General features: G+C 43.0%; 1 protein-coding gene across 1 annotated transcript in view; it reads right to left on the reverse strand.

Annotated features, from left to right (window-relative positions):
* LOC306773307 (thyrotropin-releasing hormone-degrading ectoenzyme-like) overlaps positions 1–19,112 on the reverse strand; it is a gene marked incomplete at both ends in the record, with an annotated part of 278,364 nt that overhangs the window by 197,341 nt on the left and 61,911 nt on the right. The window contains one exon of the mRNA XM_079263095.1: positions 8,032–8,158. Within this exon, the coding sequence (XP_079119221.1) occupies positions 8,032–8,158 (127 nt within the window). The remainder of the gene's footprint in view (positions 1–8,031; positions 8,159–19,112) is intronic.

Below are 19,112 nucleotides of genomic sequence, written 5' to 3' on the forward strand. Positions count from 1 at the left end.
CGCATCTCATTTTGGAACAACCAGAAAGGATCTCCAGGAAATTCAAAGAGTATTTAGAAAAAGACATGTATTTCTTTCTATTTCTAAAAGAAAACTAATTTTTATTTCCATCTTCGGCCACAGCTGACGGCGCTGGTTGGTCCCATGCTGTGAGGCGACAGTACATTCTGTCATCAATTCTTCCTCTTATGAAATACTCAGATATTAATAAAAATCTGCTGTTTCTGGGATTCACAAATGTTTCCAACTTAACTTCACCATGTTTCTGGACAGAAGATATGAACTCGAATCACCGCGCTGGACGGACAGATGGACATCTTTAGGCTCAAAAAGTGGTTTTATTCTTCCTGCTGGAGTTTTTATTCTTTATGATCTGCATCTTCGTCTGTCTGAGCCGAGCAGCCTTCCCTCTGTCCCTTTAAATTTGTATCTCGGCTCATGGTTTCTCTCTGGTGCTCTCAGGGGAGCTCGATGCCCTGCATGACAACAGATGGAGCCCTGAGGCTCTGGGACCGCACATACAGAAACACGGAGAGGGCTGGCAGCTGTGGGCGGGGTTAGCGGCAAGCTGTGCTAAAGACTGATGTCAACATCAGTATGAATGCACGCACACACATGAAAGCCACGGTTATGTGGATATACGTAGATGAACAGGCACAAAGCTAATTCATAACGACAGACTGCACTCGCTCGGTCGGATGAAAAACAGGAAGTATCCGACTGGATTTAAAACCGAGTCCGAACGAGAAGCGGCTCCAGGTGACGTGACTTTTGTGCCAGTTTAAGTTTGAAGTGTTTAAAACACCCCAGCGCCAGCGGGACATCTGCCGGTCCTCGGAGACTGATTGGCTCGACGACAGCGCAGCCTTCGGGTGACCCCATCCTTCCAGTCGAGTCCGACTCTTGTGTCGCGCCGCCGTTCAGAGCGTGACATATTTTCTGCATCCAGCAAAGCAGGACATGATGGATGACGCGTTCCCTCCAGCGAGACACTGGTAGCCTGCAAGCTCCTATACATGGACTCTGCTCCATCTGATGCTTTAACATCTCACACCAGCTGCTGTTTCCAAACACGCTTCCAGGCAACGAAACTGTAGCTCCATGAAGGAACACAACGTCTCGTTTCTGCTGCGTTTGCTCTGATCAATAGTCTGGGAACAATAGTCTGTTACAGTCCAATAGAAGCTGAATGGTGGTGAACTCTGACCTCTGAGACAGGAAGGGCTGTTTGAGCAGGGCGAACCTTGATGCCGTCGCTCAGGCCCAAGTCCGGTCCTGGAGATCTACCATCCTGCTGTCTTTAGGTACAAACCTTCTCCAACACACCTGAATCAGATAAGTGTCGGGTTAGCAGGCCTCTGCAGAGCTGGATGACATGAAGAAGAGGAATTAAGCTGTGCAGGACAGGGGTTGCATCTAAAGGTTGCAGGATGGGAGATCTCCAGGACTGGACTTGGACACCCCTGCCTGAAGGACTGATAAAGTTGTGGGCTGAGAAAACATAGCACCATCTTGGTTTCCATGGTGATTAAGAGAAGGCAACATCCTCCCTTCATGCTAACTGCATGGAGTGGAGCTGACAGTGTCTATGAGTCACATTCTGGGAGAAGTACTGCAGCGTAAACAGATCTGGATATCGCAGCCATGATAGTTCAGCGTGAGCCGACTTCGACCCAAACATCGATGTCAGCCGTGATTCAAGCTGCTTTTTTTTTTTTACCAGTAGACAAAAAAGGAGTAGCATCAGTTGATCTAGGTGAGAGTCAAAGAGGCCATCTGAAGCAAAGTTAGTCAACACGGGAGGGCAGAGACATCACATCTCCTCCAACAGCATCTCTTAAGCTATGATGACACTATTCACACCCATTTATGATCAACACAGAAGATGCATAGACAGACAGATGGACACTGCTGTCCATTTCCTGTGTGTGTTTACATGTGTGTTTACAGGGGCCACGCGGATCCATCGTTCAGTTCAGCAAACCAAGCAAAACCACCGGAAACCACGAGGTCAGTGTTGAGCAGTGTAGCTGGCATGCAACACGCAAAAGGGACAAACCAAACAAGAAGACAATGAAGACGAGGACGAGAACAACTGTAGAGAATACGAGAACATTTGCAGAAAGGGTGTGTGAGCGTGTTCGGCAGTTGCAAACAGCTTTACATGTGAAACTGACATTAAACTGACGCAGGAGTGAAGTCTGAACTCAACACTGCCCTCTAGTGGATGAACCGACTGAACAGCCATCGCAAGATGGAAGTATGCAGGGTGGCGACGTATGTTGATGCTTGAAACGGATGTCTCCTTTACACACATACGGGCCAGAAATGGGCCTGAAGCCACTGATAAGACCTTTGTGTTGTTTAGTCCCATAAACTCTGATTTCTAGTGATTTCACAGCAAATAGTAAGAACTAGGGTTGCAGGATTATGACCAAAATAATGATCACAATTATTTCAATCAATATTGTAATCCCAGCTATTAATCACAATCATTCATTGTGTCTGGGAAAACACATATTTTTGTTGCACCACTTGTAAACAACCTACCTGGCTATATATATATATATATATATATATATATATATATATATATATATATATTTCTTTTCCAGTGTTTTGATGCAGCTGTATTTTCCATTCTCGACATGACTCGCTCTCATCGGTCTAAAACTCGTTACATCCTCCACGAGAAGCTTCGTCTGAAGCCGGGAGGGATCAATGCGAGCGGCAATGTCTGCTTTTTGTGCAATGAAGCTGCTTATTTCATAATTAACAAGCAACGTCGTCCGCAGCAGGGCAGGTTGTGCATGCGGCAGGGTTCGTGTAATGCCACATGTAAAAATTTTCATTTTTTTTTACCACCTCGATCAGCTGTTTAGTCAAAACAATCCATTTTACCTGCAACAGGGTAAATGCAGAAGCGGCATCTTACCGCTTCATGCTTTTCTGTGTTACCCACGCCCACCTCACATGTCCAACCAATCCAATGATACTTCACTGGCTGCTGGTAAAAGTTGTATTGATATTTAGGCACCCTCATGAAGCCTTAACCACGTCTTCGCCCCCTGGTGGTCGGCAGACTACTGGTTGAGAACCTTTGTGATCAGAGACGCGTGCAGCAGAGATCGTGTTCTAAATGTAAATATCGTTGGCGTTCAGGTTTATTGAATTGTGGCCACCAAAAAATTTTGATCACTATGAAAATGTGATTAATTGTTAATTTTGCAGCCCTAGTAAGCCTTCACCTGGTTGGTGGGGTAACAGCTGGATAGCTGATAAGTCGACGATATTGTGGACACAGCAGGATAATGCTTCTTTAAGTTATAACAAAGAAGAAGGCTAGCCTGAACCGGGACATCCAGGAGTTTGTCCTCTCTTTTCGTACAGCTTAAAACATTTATTTTGACCAATCAATGGACAGTAGTGTGTCAGGCTCCACCCCTTTTGGTTAGTTTGGTAAAACTGGGATCATAAGGGAAAACTGTAAGATGACTCAGACCAGATACTCAGGTACCCTTTCCGGTTTTTGCCTTTGGAAACCAGAATAAATACATAAATAAAAGCCTCCCATCTCATCGCAAACTGCAGCTGGTGAGAACAGGGCTTCTGGTTTGCATGATCTCCTGGCAATCTTTAAGAAAACCATGACAGACTGGACTCCTATGAAGAGTTTGGACTCTGAGTGAAATGGTCCCTGTCAGTGGGTCTTAATCCAAACTTCCAGTCGCTTCCAGTTTAGCCTGTTTCCATCTGTTTTGTCACCATCGGAAGGAACACATAGTTTAAGATGTCAGGGAAATGAGTCTGACTGCATTTTACTCAATAAAATGCGGAACATCTTTGGCTTTATAAAGATCTAAAGAGTTTACATAGTTTTTAAACTCACATCTAAACTGAAAATACTTGGATGTCTGCACAGTTTTAGCCATTTTAGCTTGTTTGACCACAACTTTGTCGTCCCTCACAAGGCAACAAATAGAAAGTTTATTCATCATCCAGGTGGCACGAGGAGCAAAAAAAACTCACCATCTCCAGCAGAAACATCTCCAGAAACAGCAAATAAACCCTACTGATAAAAGGTTTTAACCTTTACGTGACCTGAGCTGCACCACAGGGCGCGACGTCACCTTCAAGTCGGAAGAGGACAAGCCGTTAATGCAGCTAATATCAGAGGAAAGGTCAGAGGGGGGAATTAAATGTCAGACCTATTCTGAGCTGGTGGAAACAAACAGGAAGCCTGGAATGAAAGGGAATTTCTAATGTGACGAATGAATGTGGACAGGGAGAAAGTGTCTGACATATGCAATATGGAGCCTCAGTGATCATGTTGGCTTATTTGTGCATAGAAAGGAAAAAGGAAAATGCTTGGCTTTAATGGAGCTAATTGTTTCTGGCAGGACAGAAGTGTAAAACATAAACAATTACAGAGACACAAGTAGAGGAACGACGAGATGCATTCTGATTGCTGCTCTGTGGTGAATTAACTTGGTATGAACGACTGCAGACAATCTCCAGCTCCATCCAGCGAGGACGCTTCCAGGCAACAACCTGCAGCCTTCTTAGCTTCATGAAGTTCAGGTTAAGAGTCTGGACAAGCACGATACGGTAACTACCCAGCCAGCATGTCCGTGTGGGGCCTCTGAGGATTCAGTTTGGGCTGCAGATAAGGTCCCTCGCGGGTTTGTCTGCAGTTGCCATGGTAACCTCACCTGTGTTTGCACATAAAGGTTCAAGTTGGTTCTGACGGGGTTTCAGCTGGGACCCAAATTAGCGCTCAAGAAGCTGCTTGGTTGAGTCCATACTGTCAGGAGAGAGAGGCGTTTCTGTTCAACCACGACGTGGATCTGAGAGAAATCCCACTTCTAAATGTTTAGGTTAAACCTGCAAAACGTGGAGTATTAATGGTCTGGTGGTCTGAGCTCAGTTCAACATTCTGGAGACGTCGCCTGACTTTTCTGTAGGAAAACCTTTCATTTTGTCCATTTTCACTGAGACGACGTTAATATGACGATGTGACGCAGGTATAGAGTTCAAACTGCATCATTCCAGATGATATTCAGATCTATTCTGCGTGTATTTGTTGTTGTTTTTTTTTGTTTTTTTTTTAGTCAAACCCGACACCTTTTTCTCTTGTGCTGTGTGCCATCTTCTTTCTTTAACAGTAACACACACTCACACACACTGAAATTTACAGGATACTTACACATCGTACAGATGTCATAGTAAATGTGTTCCTTGATTACAACTTCAAAAGCATTTAAACAGACGATGGAGAGATGTACTCATTTCATGACAAGCAAAGGCCCTAAACCACGGGATAAAACACGTCCTGCTTCCTCTGGTCTCACTGCAAAAACTCAGCCTTAAAAAACAAGAAAAAAATATACAACAATTAAGTAAATCTTGCTTAAAATAAGATAAATTATCTGCCAACAGAACAAGAAAATTTGCCTTGTCAAGACTTCCCAAAACCAGTAAAAATACTCTTAAAAAAAGAGGAATTCCCTGGTATAAAAACTAAGAATTATCTCACCTTTAAAATAATAAGTATATGTGTACTCAGTTTAAGATTTTTAATCTTACTTAGATTTCAGTTCTTGCAGTGTGACATGTCTGACTGTTGGCAAACGCAGAGCATCACGGCGTGAAAAATGATACTCAGAAAACCAGCAGGATATCCCTCCACCAGACAAACATCAGCAACATGATGAAGACACGTTTCTCTTCAACATGTCCATTTTAGGCCACGTTGTCTCTCCGAAGCGCCACCAGCTGTTACGGCCATAAATAAATCCTTAAATCCATAAATCCTTTTTCATATTATTGAATGAATGACTTAAGCAGCAGCCTGAGGGAAAACTTCCCTTTGGTCCAGATGTGAACAGCTGTGGACACAATGTGGCCACTTGCGCTGCTTTCCAGTCTTCTTCAGGGACATCTGCCGCCTTCAGGCTGCTTCATCAAAACTCTTTCTTCTGTCCCGACAGTCCAGACGCAGCAGGTTTATAAACCACGCGCACAGTTTCTAGAAAGTCCCTGAAAATTCAATAAATACTAAAATCTGAAATTAGATTAGTTTGTTGTTGGACAGAATTTACAAAGAAGTGATGTCCATCACTGAGACGGACATATGCTGCGAATGAGACAATGACTAGATTAACTCCCCAATAACTTCATCACATTTCAAACCTTTTATCAAATATTAATGTTTGCTTTGTTCTAACAGCACAGAAGTCAAAACCTGAAGGTCTTTTATTCTGGGCCCAGTAGGACCAACGTTTCTACTGTATCCTGATTTAAGTTTCTTTTACATTATATAACATATTGTTTTGTTAAAATACCAGATTTTCATCTCAGTCTAATTTTAGAACCAACTTTCAGACATTCCCTGCCGACATGTGGAGGAAACCAGCAAAGATCCAGAATATAAAACATTAAACTGCTAAACATGTTTCATGACATTTTAATTTAAATCGAAAAAGAAAACAGCCTGCAGCAAATTCTGTCATTCTTCGTAAAAAAATATGGCATAAATAAAGATATGCTGAGCTTATTTAAATGGACAGTGTCATATTATAAGGGAGGAAGGGATGTTTCAGGAGAAAAATATAGATATCTCATTAGGGGTGTGGTGATATGCTTTTGTCCCGATTTGATTCGATTCCAATTTTTTTGGGTGCTGATTCGATTTAAATTGCGATTCTCACGATTCTCCAATATTGCTGATTTTTGTAGATTAAAAACAAAAAAAATGTATAAAACTTTTTTTTTTTGCTCATCATTTTTCTTCATTTCAATGAGGAAAAAAACAACACAGTAGCCAGACCATCATTTTACTGCTATAATGTCCAAGAACACCAAGAAAGTAAAAAGTTCAATAAAAACAGTAAAAATGACAAAAAAAATTATAGTGCATTAATTTTATTTATCTAAAAAAAGAATCGATTTTAAAATTGTGAAGAAAAAAATTCCGATTTCCAATTTTTTTATTCGATTTTTCCACCCATAATATACACAAATACATATTTATAAATATATTTCAATTTATTACCCCATAAGGACAATAATCCATGAAAAAAATAGTAAGTCCAATTGTTTTAAAACAAGCTTTTTATTTGTCATGGATTTGTCCCAAAATGTGAACTAAAGATGTACCAAACTTTTGTATAACCATGTAATGTGTCAAATTTTTATAGTGTAATCTTCTGCTTGGTGTTCATTAATGTGCAGAAGACAATAACCTGATTGTTCCACAGGATTTTGGGGGAACGGATCTCTAATCCATCTAATCATACGACCAGCACACTACTTCTGTTTTATCCACTTGTCCCGTTTGGAAGCCAAAGAAATCCCAAACAGGAGATTTTTAACAACAGAGGAGCATCTTCAAGCTGTGGTTTCTCCTTAAATCTGTTGCATCCATAACATCTGCCAGCCGGGGCTGCAGCTGTGCTGCAAGGCAGTTTCTCCTCCATGCAGGACCTCAGTACGTCTCTGGTCCGCACTAAAAATCTGAAAATACGTACCGTTACACCCCTAGCATACACCAGAACTCTTCTACTCGTAGCCTCGACACCCACAGAGGATTTTACATCAAGTCCAGTTTCACAGCCTGACTGAAGGGGTTAAAACACAAACAGCGCTTCAAGAACCAGCTGAGGTTTCATTCCCACAAGTAATCCGGCTGTACGGGACGAGAAGACGAGGACAAAGTGTTTTCTTCGCCTGATACCAGAACTAACTGATGAACCTAAGTGGTGTAATTATCGAAAGGACAAAGAGTCGGCAGATTTAAACCAGCAGCTCAGGAAGAGGAAGTCGTTTTGTTCTGCCTAATTTGGATCTGCAGGGGGATACAGGTGAGATTTTTCCTTTGACTTAATGAATCCCGACAAGAAGTCAAAGCTCAGAGGAAATAAATGTTTCTGCTTTTCCATCACCTGCATGGAGTCACAGCCGAACCGAGCGAGCTGATCCCGGTAGGACAACAACCGGCACACCATCAGGGGACCATGTCAGCAGACTTACCCAGCTTGGGCAGGGAGTACTGGACTTTGAAGTAGTCCTCATAAAAACCCAGGAGCCTCTTGGTGATGTGGAGGGCGTAATCCCCGGCGCCGCTCGAAATGGCATCTGGCCGGGCGTACAGTCGAATCTGAAGGCAGAAACACACAAATAGAATCAGGCTGATTTTAATCAAGATGGATCCAAGACTGATGCAGGGAGGAAATTTTAATTAGTGTGCCCTCAGCTCCATGGAGAACATCACCAAGGTAAATCCTTTTGCTCCAAATCTACACAGAAAGGAAATGAAACGTTGCTGAAACGAACAGAAGCAGGCGGCTGTAGATCAGAGACCAAACAAGTAGGTGGTGTTTAAGTTCAGACCTGTTGAGAGGAAAAATATTGCATTTGAGGGATGTTTTGTCCAAATGTGCAGAAACTGAAAGAGAAATGGTATCAGGGCGGAGCTGCAGGTCAGATCCTCAGAGAGGGGAAGGGAATCAGGCCGACTTCACATTCAGCTGCTCCGTTAAAAAATAATGGAGTCAGGCTGAGTTCAGGTTCAAACAGGAGGCAAGAAAAATGGATTTACAGCAGCGAGCAGGGAAAGTATTGACTTAGAGACACAGATAAGAAGTTAAAAGTTCTGCTTTGGGTGATTTCCAATACTCCAGAGCTAAATGGCCTCATTCATGCGTCGGCTAAACAAGGCTGCTGGTGATTAGCAGGCTAACAAAGCAAGAAGAAAAATATCAAAGTATTGAGTCCAAAGCTTCCTGTTAACCTTAATACATCACAGTACATGTGTCGCCACCAGCGGATCAGCACTGCACTTTCATCAATAATCAATACTGCACATGTCACATGGCAGCTTTACACCAAACAGACTGCTCAGGTGGTAAAGTGGCTTCACTGTTGACCTTACTGCAAGAGCCACAGAATGTGTTGACTCAGACCTAAAAACCACCAACCAGGCCAGAAATCTGGGTGTAGATATAGACTCAGACCAAAAAATCACCAACCAGGCCAGAAATCTGGGTGTAGATATAGACTCAGACCTAAAAACCACCAACCAGGCCAGAAATCTGGGTGTAGATATAGACTCAGACCAAAAAATCACCAACCAGGCCAGAAATCTGGGTGTAGATATAGACTCAGACCTAAAAACCACCAACCAGGCCAGAAATCTGGGTGTAGATATAGACTCAGACCTAAAAACCACCAACCAGGCCAGAAATCTGGGTGTAGATATAGACTCAGACCTAAAAACCACCAAACAGGCCAGAAATCTGGGTGTAGATATAGACTCTGATATAAAAACCACCAACCAGGCCAGAAATCTGGGTGTAGATATAGACTCAGATCTAAAAACCACCAACCAGGCCAAAAATCTGGGTGTAGATATAGACTCAGATCTAAAAACCACCAACAAGGCCAGAAATCTGGGTGTAGATATAGACTCTGATATAAAAACCACCAACCAGGCCAGAAATCCGGGTGTAGATATAGACTCAGATCTAAAAACCACCAACCAGGCCAGAAATCCGGGTGTAGATATAGACTCAGATCTAAAAACCACCAACCAGGCCAGAAATCTGGGTGTAGATATAGACTCAGACCAAAGAACCAACCAGGCCAGAAATCTGGGTGTAGATATAGACTGATATAAAAACCACCAACCAGGCAAGAAATCCGGGTGTAGATATAGACTCAGATCTAAAAACCACCAACCAGGCCAGAAATCTGGGTGTAGATATAGACTCAGATCTAAAAACCACCAACCAGGCCAGAAATCTGGGTGTAGATATAGACTCAGACCAAAGAACCAACCAGGCCAGAAATCTGGGTGTAGATATAGACTCTGATATAAAAACCACCAACCAGGCCAGAAATCTGGGTGTAGATATAGACTCAGATCTAAAAACCACCAACCAGGCCAGAAATCTGGGTGTAGATATAGACTCAGACCAAAGAACCAACCAGGCCAGAAATCTGGGTGTAGATATAGACTCAGATCTAAAAACCACCAACCAGGCCAAAAATCTGGGTGTAGATATAGACTCAGATCTAAAAACCACCAACAAGGCCAGAAATCTGGGTGTAGATATAGACTCTGATATAAAAACCACCAACCAGGCCAGAAATCTGGTTGTAGATATAGACTCAGATCTAAAAACCACCAACCAGGCAAGAAATCCGGGTGTAGATATAGACTCAGATCAAAAAACCACCAACCAGGCCAGAAATCTGGGTGTAGATATAGACTCAGACCAAAGGACCAACCAGGCCAGAAATCTGGGTGTAGATATAGACTGATATAAAAACCACCAACCAGGCAAGAAATCCGGGTGTAGATATAGACTCAGATCTAAAAACCACCAACCAGGCCAGAAATCTGGGTGTAGATATAGACTCAGATCTAAAAACCACCAACCAGGCCAGAAATCTGGGTGTAGATATAGACTCAGACCAAAGAACCAACCAGGCCAGAAATCTGGGTGTAGATATAGACTCTGATATAAAAACCACCAACCAGGCCAGAAATCTGGGTGTAGATATAGACTCAGATCTAAAAACCACCAACCAGGCCAGAAATCTGGGTGTAGATATAGACTCAGACCAAAAACCACCAACCAGGCCAGAAATATGGGTGTAGATATAGACTCAGACCTAATAACCACCAACCAGGCCAGAAATCTGGGTGTAGATATAGACTCAGACCTAAAAACCACCAACCAGGCCAGAAATCTGGGTGTAGATATAGACTCAGACCTAAAAACCACCAACCAGGCCAGAAATCTGGGTGTAGATATAGACTCTGATATAAAAACCACCAACCAGGCCAGAAATCTGGGTGTAGATATAGACTCAGACCTAAAAACCACCAACCAGGCCAGAAATCTGGGTGTAGATATAGACTCTGATATAAAAACCACCAACCAGGCCAGAAATCTGGGTGTAGATATAGACTCAGATATAAAAACCACCAACCAGGCCAGAAATCTGGGTGTAGATATAGACTCAGACCAAAGAACCAACCAGGCCAGAAATCTGGGTGTAGATATAGACTCAGATCTAAAAACCACCAACCAGGCCAGAAATCTGGGTGTAGATATAGACTCAGATCTAAAAACCACCAACCAGGCCAGAAATCTGGGTGTAGATATAGACTCAGACCTAAAAACCACCAACCAGGCCAGAAATCTGGGTGTAGATATAGACTCAGACCTAATAACCACCAACCAGGCCAGAAATCTGGGTGTAGATATAGACTCAGATCTAAAAACCACCAACCAGGCCAGAAATCTGGGTGTAGATATAGACTCAGACCTAAAAACCACCAACCAGGCCAGAAATCTGGGTGTAGATATAGACTCAGACCTAAAAACCACCAACCAGGCCAGAAATCTGGATGTAGATATAGACTCAGATCTAAAAACCACCAACCAGGCCAGAAATCTGGGTGTAGATATAGACTCAGATCTAAAAACCACCAACCAGGCCAGAAATCTGGGTGTAGATATAGACTCAGACCTAAAAACCACCAACCAGGCCAGAAATCTGGGTGTAGATATAGACTCAGACCTAAAAACCACCAACCAGGCAAGAAATCTGGATGTAGATATAGACTCAGATCTAAAAACCACCAACCAGGCCAGAAATCTGGGTGTAGATATAGACTCAGATCTAAAAACCACCAACCAGGCCAGAAATCTGGGTGTAGATATAGACTCAGACCTAAAAACCACCAACCAGGCCAGAAATCTGGGTGTAGATATAGACTCAGACCTAAAAACCACCAACCAGGCCAGAAATCTGGGTGTAGATATAGACTCTGATATAAAAACCACCAACCAGGCCAGAAATCTGGGTGTAGATATAGACTCAGATCTAAAAACCACCAACCAGGCCAGAAATCTGGGTGTAGATATAGACTCAGACCTAAAAACCACCAACCAGGCCAGAAATCTGGGTGTAGATATAGACTCAGACCTAATAACCACCAACCAGGCCAGAAATCTGGGTGTAGATATAGACTCAGATCTAAAAACCACCAACCAGGCCAGAAATCTGGGTGTAGATATAGACTCAGATCTAAAAACCACCAACCAGGCCAGAAATCTGGATGTAGATATAGACTCAGATCTAAAAACCACCAACCAGGCCAGAAATCTGGGTGTAGATATAGACTCAGATCTAAAAACCACCAACCAGGCCAGAAATCTGGGTGTAGATATAGACTCAGACCAAAAAACCACCAACCAGGCCAGAAATCACGGTTTAGTTATGGACTCTGACTTAAATCTGCTTTTTCTTTAAGCTGGAATTAATTGCAATTTTAAAGACAATATTTAATATTATTTCCTTTTATTTTCGTGTTGAAATTTTACATGATGTTTCTTATTTTTTCTCTGGTTTTCATGTGTCTGTAATGCACCTTAAATCGCCCTGTTGTTGAGTTGTGTTGCATTAAAAATCTCCAAATTTTAAGGCTGGAAAAAGTGACTGACCATCGTCTGGGAAACGTGGTTTTCACTCCCTGTTTACTTCTGTCTGTAGTGAAGAAAAGCCCTGAAGTTATCGGACACAACCTCAACAGAGTAAAAACAAAGGTAAATGTAGAAATTAGGCAACTGGGTCAACCAGGAGATTAACGATCCCAATTTTAAATCCTCAGACTGTCCTCGGCCTCTTTGCAGATTTTTTTATGATAAAACTGATAAAACTCTCTTTTTGTGACAAAAAATAAACCAAAGCAAGGGGTTTGTATGTTGAGGCAACAATGACGGCGTTGGAGTCAGTCGAGCTGCTAACAGAGATGTAAACCAAAGAACCAATTTTAACCAACTCCCATCCAAACATTGACTTGTAGATGTCACTGCATGAAACCCATCAGGTTTCCTGTTTACTGCACTCTCTACCTTTCTGCTACATGCTAACATTTGATCGACAAAAGGTAGCAGATGATGGAGTTGCCATGACATCTTAGTTTAGAAAGAAAGTTTACTTTCTTTTTAGCAAAACATGAATAAGAGAATTACATTATCAATTAAATGTCAAGTTGTCATTGAAACGGAAAGTTTTGAAACCAAAAGTGGAGGAAAGGCTGGAAATCAAATCCACAGCTGGAAAAACACGACAAATTTCAATCAGAAGGTAAAACTTCTGGGCTGCTGGTGGCGCCAGAGGAAAAAATAAGTCTGTAGATGTTCAAAGTCAGTGGGATTCATCCTGAAAGCAGCACGAACATTTCAATGAGATCAAAGTGCGGATTAACCAACAGATTCCCCGGAGCCGACGAGCGAACGAGGGGTCAAGTAAAAGAATAAAAACAGTAACATGAACCTTAAACAACCTGAGAAGGCTTAAAACTCCAGCCTCTGAAGATCCACTGCTGGGGGATTCTCCTGACCAAATGCAAAACCTCTGCAGCTGCATGAAGAGTCAGAAAAACCGAGCCATCGCAACTTATCAACATGCTGCTGTGGCAGAAAGCTTTTCCAGGCTTCTTCTCCTCCTGAGCACATTTTCTTCGAGTAAAAATGAAGAGGATGATGCAGTAAGGAGCGCTTAGCAACACTATTCATCCGAAACGGTGCGGAGTGGATCAGGAGAGCCAAAACTTTTACTTCAATCAAAATCTAATTCAAATTTCATGGGAATGTGATTATTTAAGAATCTGATCAGAACCTCAACAGGACTCTCCTGCTGTTGGATCACAGCCTAAAGTTTACTTCCCAGATAAAAGCCGACACATCGGAATCTGGAACATTATCTGTACGTTGTCCCGGACGGCTGGCAGGATGAGTCAGCAGAACGGCTAACAGAGCGACTCACTCTGCTTAAAATGCAAATAAAATCAGGCTAAAGAAGAAAGGGACCGGCCAGGGCAGCATGGTGGCATCCTGGTTGGCACGGTGGCCAACAAGGTCGCTTTCCTTTCTGCGTGGACTTTGCATGCTCTCCCCGTGTATCCGCGGGATCTCTCCGGCTTCCTCCCACCGTCCAAATACATGCATGTTAGCTTAACTGGTTACTCTGAATCAGGGATTCTCCATCCTGGTCTCCTGCAGGTTTTCCTGCTGGAACACGCCAGACTCCGACAAGCTCTGCACATGTCTGCTGAATACACATCGATTCAAATCAGGTGTGTTGCAGCATGGACACCTGGAAGACCTGCTGGACTCTGACCCTCGAGGACAGGGAGAATGAAGATTTCTGCTCTAAATAGTCCCTAGGAGTGTGTGTGTGTAGTTGTTTGTCTCTGTGTGGCGACCTGTCCAGGTGTACCCGCCTCCCGCCCAGTGATTACTGGGATAGACTCCAGCTTCCTGCAACCCTGAACTGGAACAAGCGGTTAAAAATGGATGGAAACGTTCCTGCAACACTTCTTTATTCTAGTCTTTCAGTTTGCAGGTAAAATACTTTTGTGGGATGAGCAGCAGAGCTGAGTGTGTGTTATACTCGCATTCACTCACACCAAACTTCCCAAAAGGCGGCGATAACGTCTCTGCAGCAGGAAACAACCGGATGTTCCGCCTCTTCTGTTTGATGGCCACGCTGCGCAGCCAATCATGTGAGTGAATACTTTTGGTAATACGGTGTACATATGTAGCGTCACATGTTGTGAGTAAAGATTTGATTGGGACGACTCTGCTGCTCATCCCACACATGCAGTTTCCTTCCAAACATGACTCATCAGAAAGAAGATTTATTGACGAGAATCATCAGTGAAACAAAGAAAGAATCCAACAGAAAGTCATTTCTTTACGTTTCCTATGATGTTTAGAGTAAAATAATATGAAATAAAAATGGAGACACTGATTTGTGTTTGATTTCATTCATGAAGAAAGTCGTACGTGTTTTTAGATTTGGTGAAATGGGACCATTTCTCCTGTCTGGAAAGTTCCACATCCGCCTCCATCCCAGTGAACCCACTCAGTCCCACTGCCAACGAGGCGCTCAGGGAACGCACGATCTAAGCATCACTTTCAAACAGGCTGATTTACTCGCTTTTTCTCTCTCATGCTCCAGGTGAGCTGCTTCCGCACACACACACACACACACACACACACACACACACACACACACAAGATGATAAATAGAAATCAAATTAACAGCCGGGACAGACTGGAGCACGGCCAGCGGATTTAACTCGGATACTAAAATCATTTAGTGGGATATGTGACACTCAGAGAAACGCATTCAGCACTTTTCCAGTGACGTGATTGGTCGAAGGGCTTTTCAGGTCAGTGAACATCACATGACGAGCGCAGCGTTCAGGAAGCAATCTGGGCTGCCGCCTCGGCTCCATGCTCCAGGTCGGCCGCTCCGTTTCTGAGATGGATGCCGCAGTTAATCAGTCCGATTCCCTGCACTAATTACACACAAACACAGTCAGCTGACACGCAGGGGTTACCATGGTGACAGGCAAAGGTTATGTTACTGATCGATATGAATGCATCAGCCTTTATGAGTGGAGATAAATGTGCCAGGACTAAGTTATGGCTGGTTTTACTGTCAGACTTTCTATCATTTCACTCAGGACAAAGGAAGAACACACACACACACACACACACACACACACACACACACACACACACACACACACACACACACACACACACACGCGCTCAAACAGCTCGACACGATGCTGTGATCACCAGGTTAACATTTCCATCCTTTCCACGCTGATAAATTCTGCTGCAACACGACGTTGGATGTTCATGTGCTGCAACACGCTGCAACATGCAGCTAACCGCGTCAATATTCCACTTTGTTTTCATGTCACGCTGCCAAACAAGCTCTTTCCACACAATATAAAGCGGAATAATACAAACTCATAGCAGAGACAAGATAAAAGAAAGATTAAAGTCAGAAGATCCTTTCTGGACGCTGTTCACATGTGGCTTCTTCTCTGCATGACGCAGCTTTAACCTGCATCTGTGGCTTTCAGGGTGGACTGGTTTAGTCTTCCTGACACCTCGCAGTGAATCATGTCTGCTTTTAATGCACAGCACGACCTTTCAGCCTTGTCCCTAGCATACAGAGATTCCTCCTCATTCTCTAATTCTTTTGATTTTACCTGCTAAAGATGGTGGGATCTGCAGTCATCAGAATTTTACATTTAGGAACATTTTTCTAACATTTTTACATCCAGTTTGTCTCAGATTGGTGGACTTCTGTCCATTTTTCCATCTGAGAGACTCTGCCACTCTGAAATGCTCCTTTTACACCCGTCACCTGATGCTAATTAACCCAATTAGTTTGTCTCATTCACTGTTTCAGCTCTTTGTTGCCACTTTCCAGTTGTTTTACAGATGATTTATTTTCAATAAAATGCTAAAATGTCTCCGTTTCAACATTCTGAAATGTTTCTGTTCTGCTGGGAATAAAATATGGATCCACTAAGATTTGCAGACTACTGCACATTTCCATGTGTCCCGCTGTGGGTTGTAAAAGTGCTGCAACATTTAGCAACTTTACATTCATTGTAAAGTTAAAATAAAGACAATTTATAAGGCAGTTTTGAAACCGTCATCGTCGTCCAATATGAGCTTTTATTTTATGTAAAAAATGACCTCTCTTCCTGACACAGTCACATGTTAATACCATGTAAACCTCCTGTGATCCAGCTGTGGTCATCCTCATGTGGTTTACATGTGGCTTACAAAGAGACTTAAATGTGAGAGAACAACACAGGTAAGAAATCAGACAGCAGAAGACATCATGGATACGTGTTGTCAGACTACTAGGAGTCCAGTTGGACAGGAGTTTGTTCCCTCCCTGCTACGGTCCCTTTGATAAACTGAGAAACAACAGATTGCAGCTTATTTACTGCTGGTTTGTTGCACAGAACGTGCAGAAATGCTCCTGGAGGAGCTGATTCTTTAGTTAAGAACTCCTCAGATCGGACTCATGTGGTTCGCCTGGTTGTCACACACGTGCCAAACATGTGCAGTTTATTATAATGCAAACATTATTACTCCCATGTGGAAGGCTGGAAGTCTCTCCACCTCCAGTGTGGCTCATACTGGAGCTTCTAGCTCATTTTAATCCACCTCCAGCTGGATCCTCTCTTATCCCCCCCATTCTCCCCGTCGTCTCGGCGGCTGAATATCAGCTCAGAAAGTGGAGCTTTATTGAAATGGCTGCTTCTTTCAGCTGACTGGCAGAGAGCTGCTGAATTGAATATCGTCTCCTGAGGATTCCTTAAACGCCTGCAGGCGTGCTCTCCCAGGTGAGGAGTGGCGCGGACGCCTCGCATGGTTTCCAAGCATCAGGAGGAGGAGGGAGGGGCTGCTGTGACGTTTCAACATGCCTCTCAGGACCGGAAAGTGCTGCCTCGCTGCAGCGGTTGGAGCTGCCACCTCCGAGGAAGACTTCCCGGGCCTGAACCCGACCCGTCTGCCTCTATGTTCCGTGTCTGAGTGGATTTCCTCCCACGGGCCTAAAGCATGCAGGTCAGCTGAAGCAGAAACTTCAGATTGCCTGCAGGTGTGAAAGTGAGTGTGAAACATTGTCAGTCACGTCTTTTAGCTCGGTGACTGACTGCTCACGCTCATCCTCCCTCCGACCCGACGCGTCCTGGGATTCCCGTCTGCTCCTTGTGCTCCTGCTGAGAAAACCTGCAGAGCAACCAATGAAGTTTCGTTCTCTCAACTCCGCCTGTTGTTTCTCTTCCACCTTTTTCCTTTAGTTAAAGTGACAACAATCAAACCCCTGCATGACGCTTTTTCTAATCACTGCAGATTTTCCACATTTTCCCAGATAATCCCAAAGTCACTAAATATATCAAACTTTATTAGCAGGTTAGACAAGAATGTTGTCAAATGCTCTAAAACTCGACTGATTTCTTTACTCATTTCAATCTTTACAGATACTAATATGAAGAAGTGATGTTCAGCTACAACTTCATTCGATTTACTCAACAAACTTCGATTTGATCAACAAACTTCCCAAAATTCGGTGCAGCTTCTTCGCTCTTCAGCGACATGATTCACAGTCAGCAGACTGTCTGGTGAGGGTGTCAACACTGGGTATAAAACAAGGATGGGTTGTGGATCATCATTTCGTCCTAAACGCCATCAGAGAAGTACAAACAAGTTCAAAAACTATGTTCGTCATGCCGGATTGTGAAGAACTTTGGCCTTTTAGCAGAATATACACATGACGGCACCAAAAAGTCACAGATCTGTGTTTCATGGGGTAGCAGGGATGATTATTAGAGATATTAAAAGAAAGAATATTTTAGCATGTAGAGTATTTTGGATAATCTTAACGTGCTTCATGTCGTCATCAAATATTTTGGATTTTAATTCTGACTCTTATAACTAAAAAAATACGTTAACATGTTAGCATGTTAAAACAATGTACAAGTACTTATATTGCAGACAAACGTTATTATTCAGGTTGTGGCGTTTGGGACTCACTAGTACAGATCATCGAGAAAGAAGAACTTCAGGATACACGGCAGAAAAACAAGTCGCCAGGAAGAATAGTTACTGATGTTTCAGTTGCTAATGGGGATGCTAATAATAAATAAAAATAAAATTACAAGCAAAGGCGGACCAGTCCGCTGCAGTTTTAAAGGTGTCATTTGCATCTTAACAATAATTGTGCAACTGAGCTTCAAGTCTGCGTTGAGATTCAGTTTCCGTTCATTCATTTAGTCTCCTGGATTCCAAAGTGTTGTTAAAAAAAAGCAATGCAAGGGTTTGGAAGTGAAACCTTCTGGAGGAGAGATTATCCCCCATGTGCTGCTGCAGAGGTTTCACTGCAAAAACCTATAATTCAGCAGCAGCAGCAAATTATCACAGCAAACAGGTAAATAATATGGTTACAGTTTTCCAAAAGCAACCCATTAAATATGCAAACTTTCCAGCAAAGGCAGTCGGGGAGGATCTTGTGTCAACAACCTGCCAAATGAAGCTCTGCAGCTTCCAGGTTAAAGGAAAGAACGGAAAACATTCAGCATCGTTTTTTTTTTTTTTACATTTACACAGAAACAGACCATCCATCGTCTCCATGCCGACACACTAGGGCTGCTCGATTATGACAAAAATTATAATCACGGTTATTTTGACTGAAATTGAGATCTCGAT

The sequence above is a fragment of the Telmatherina bonti genome (genome assembly GCF_933228915.1).
Source record: "Telmatherina bonti genome assembly, chromosome: 23".
In the NCBI taxonomy this organism is placed as follows: Eukaryota; Metazoa; Chordata; class Actinopteri; order Atheriniformes; family Telmatherinidae; genus Telmatherina; species Telmatherina bonti.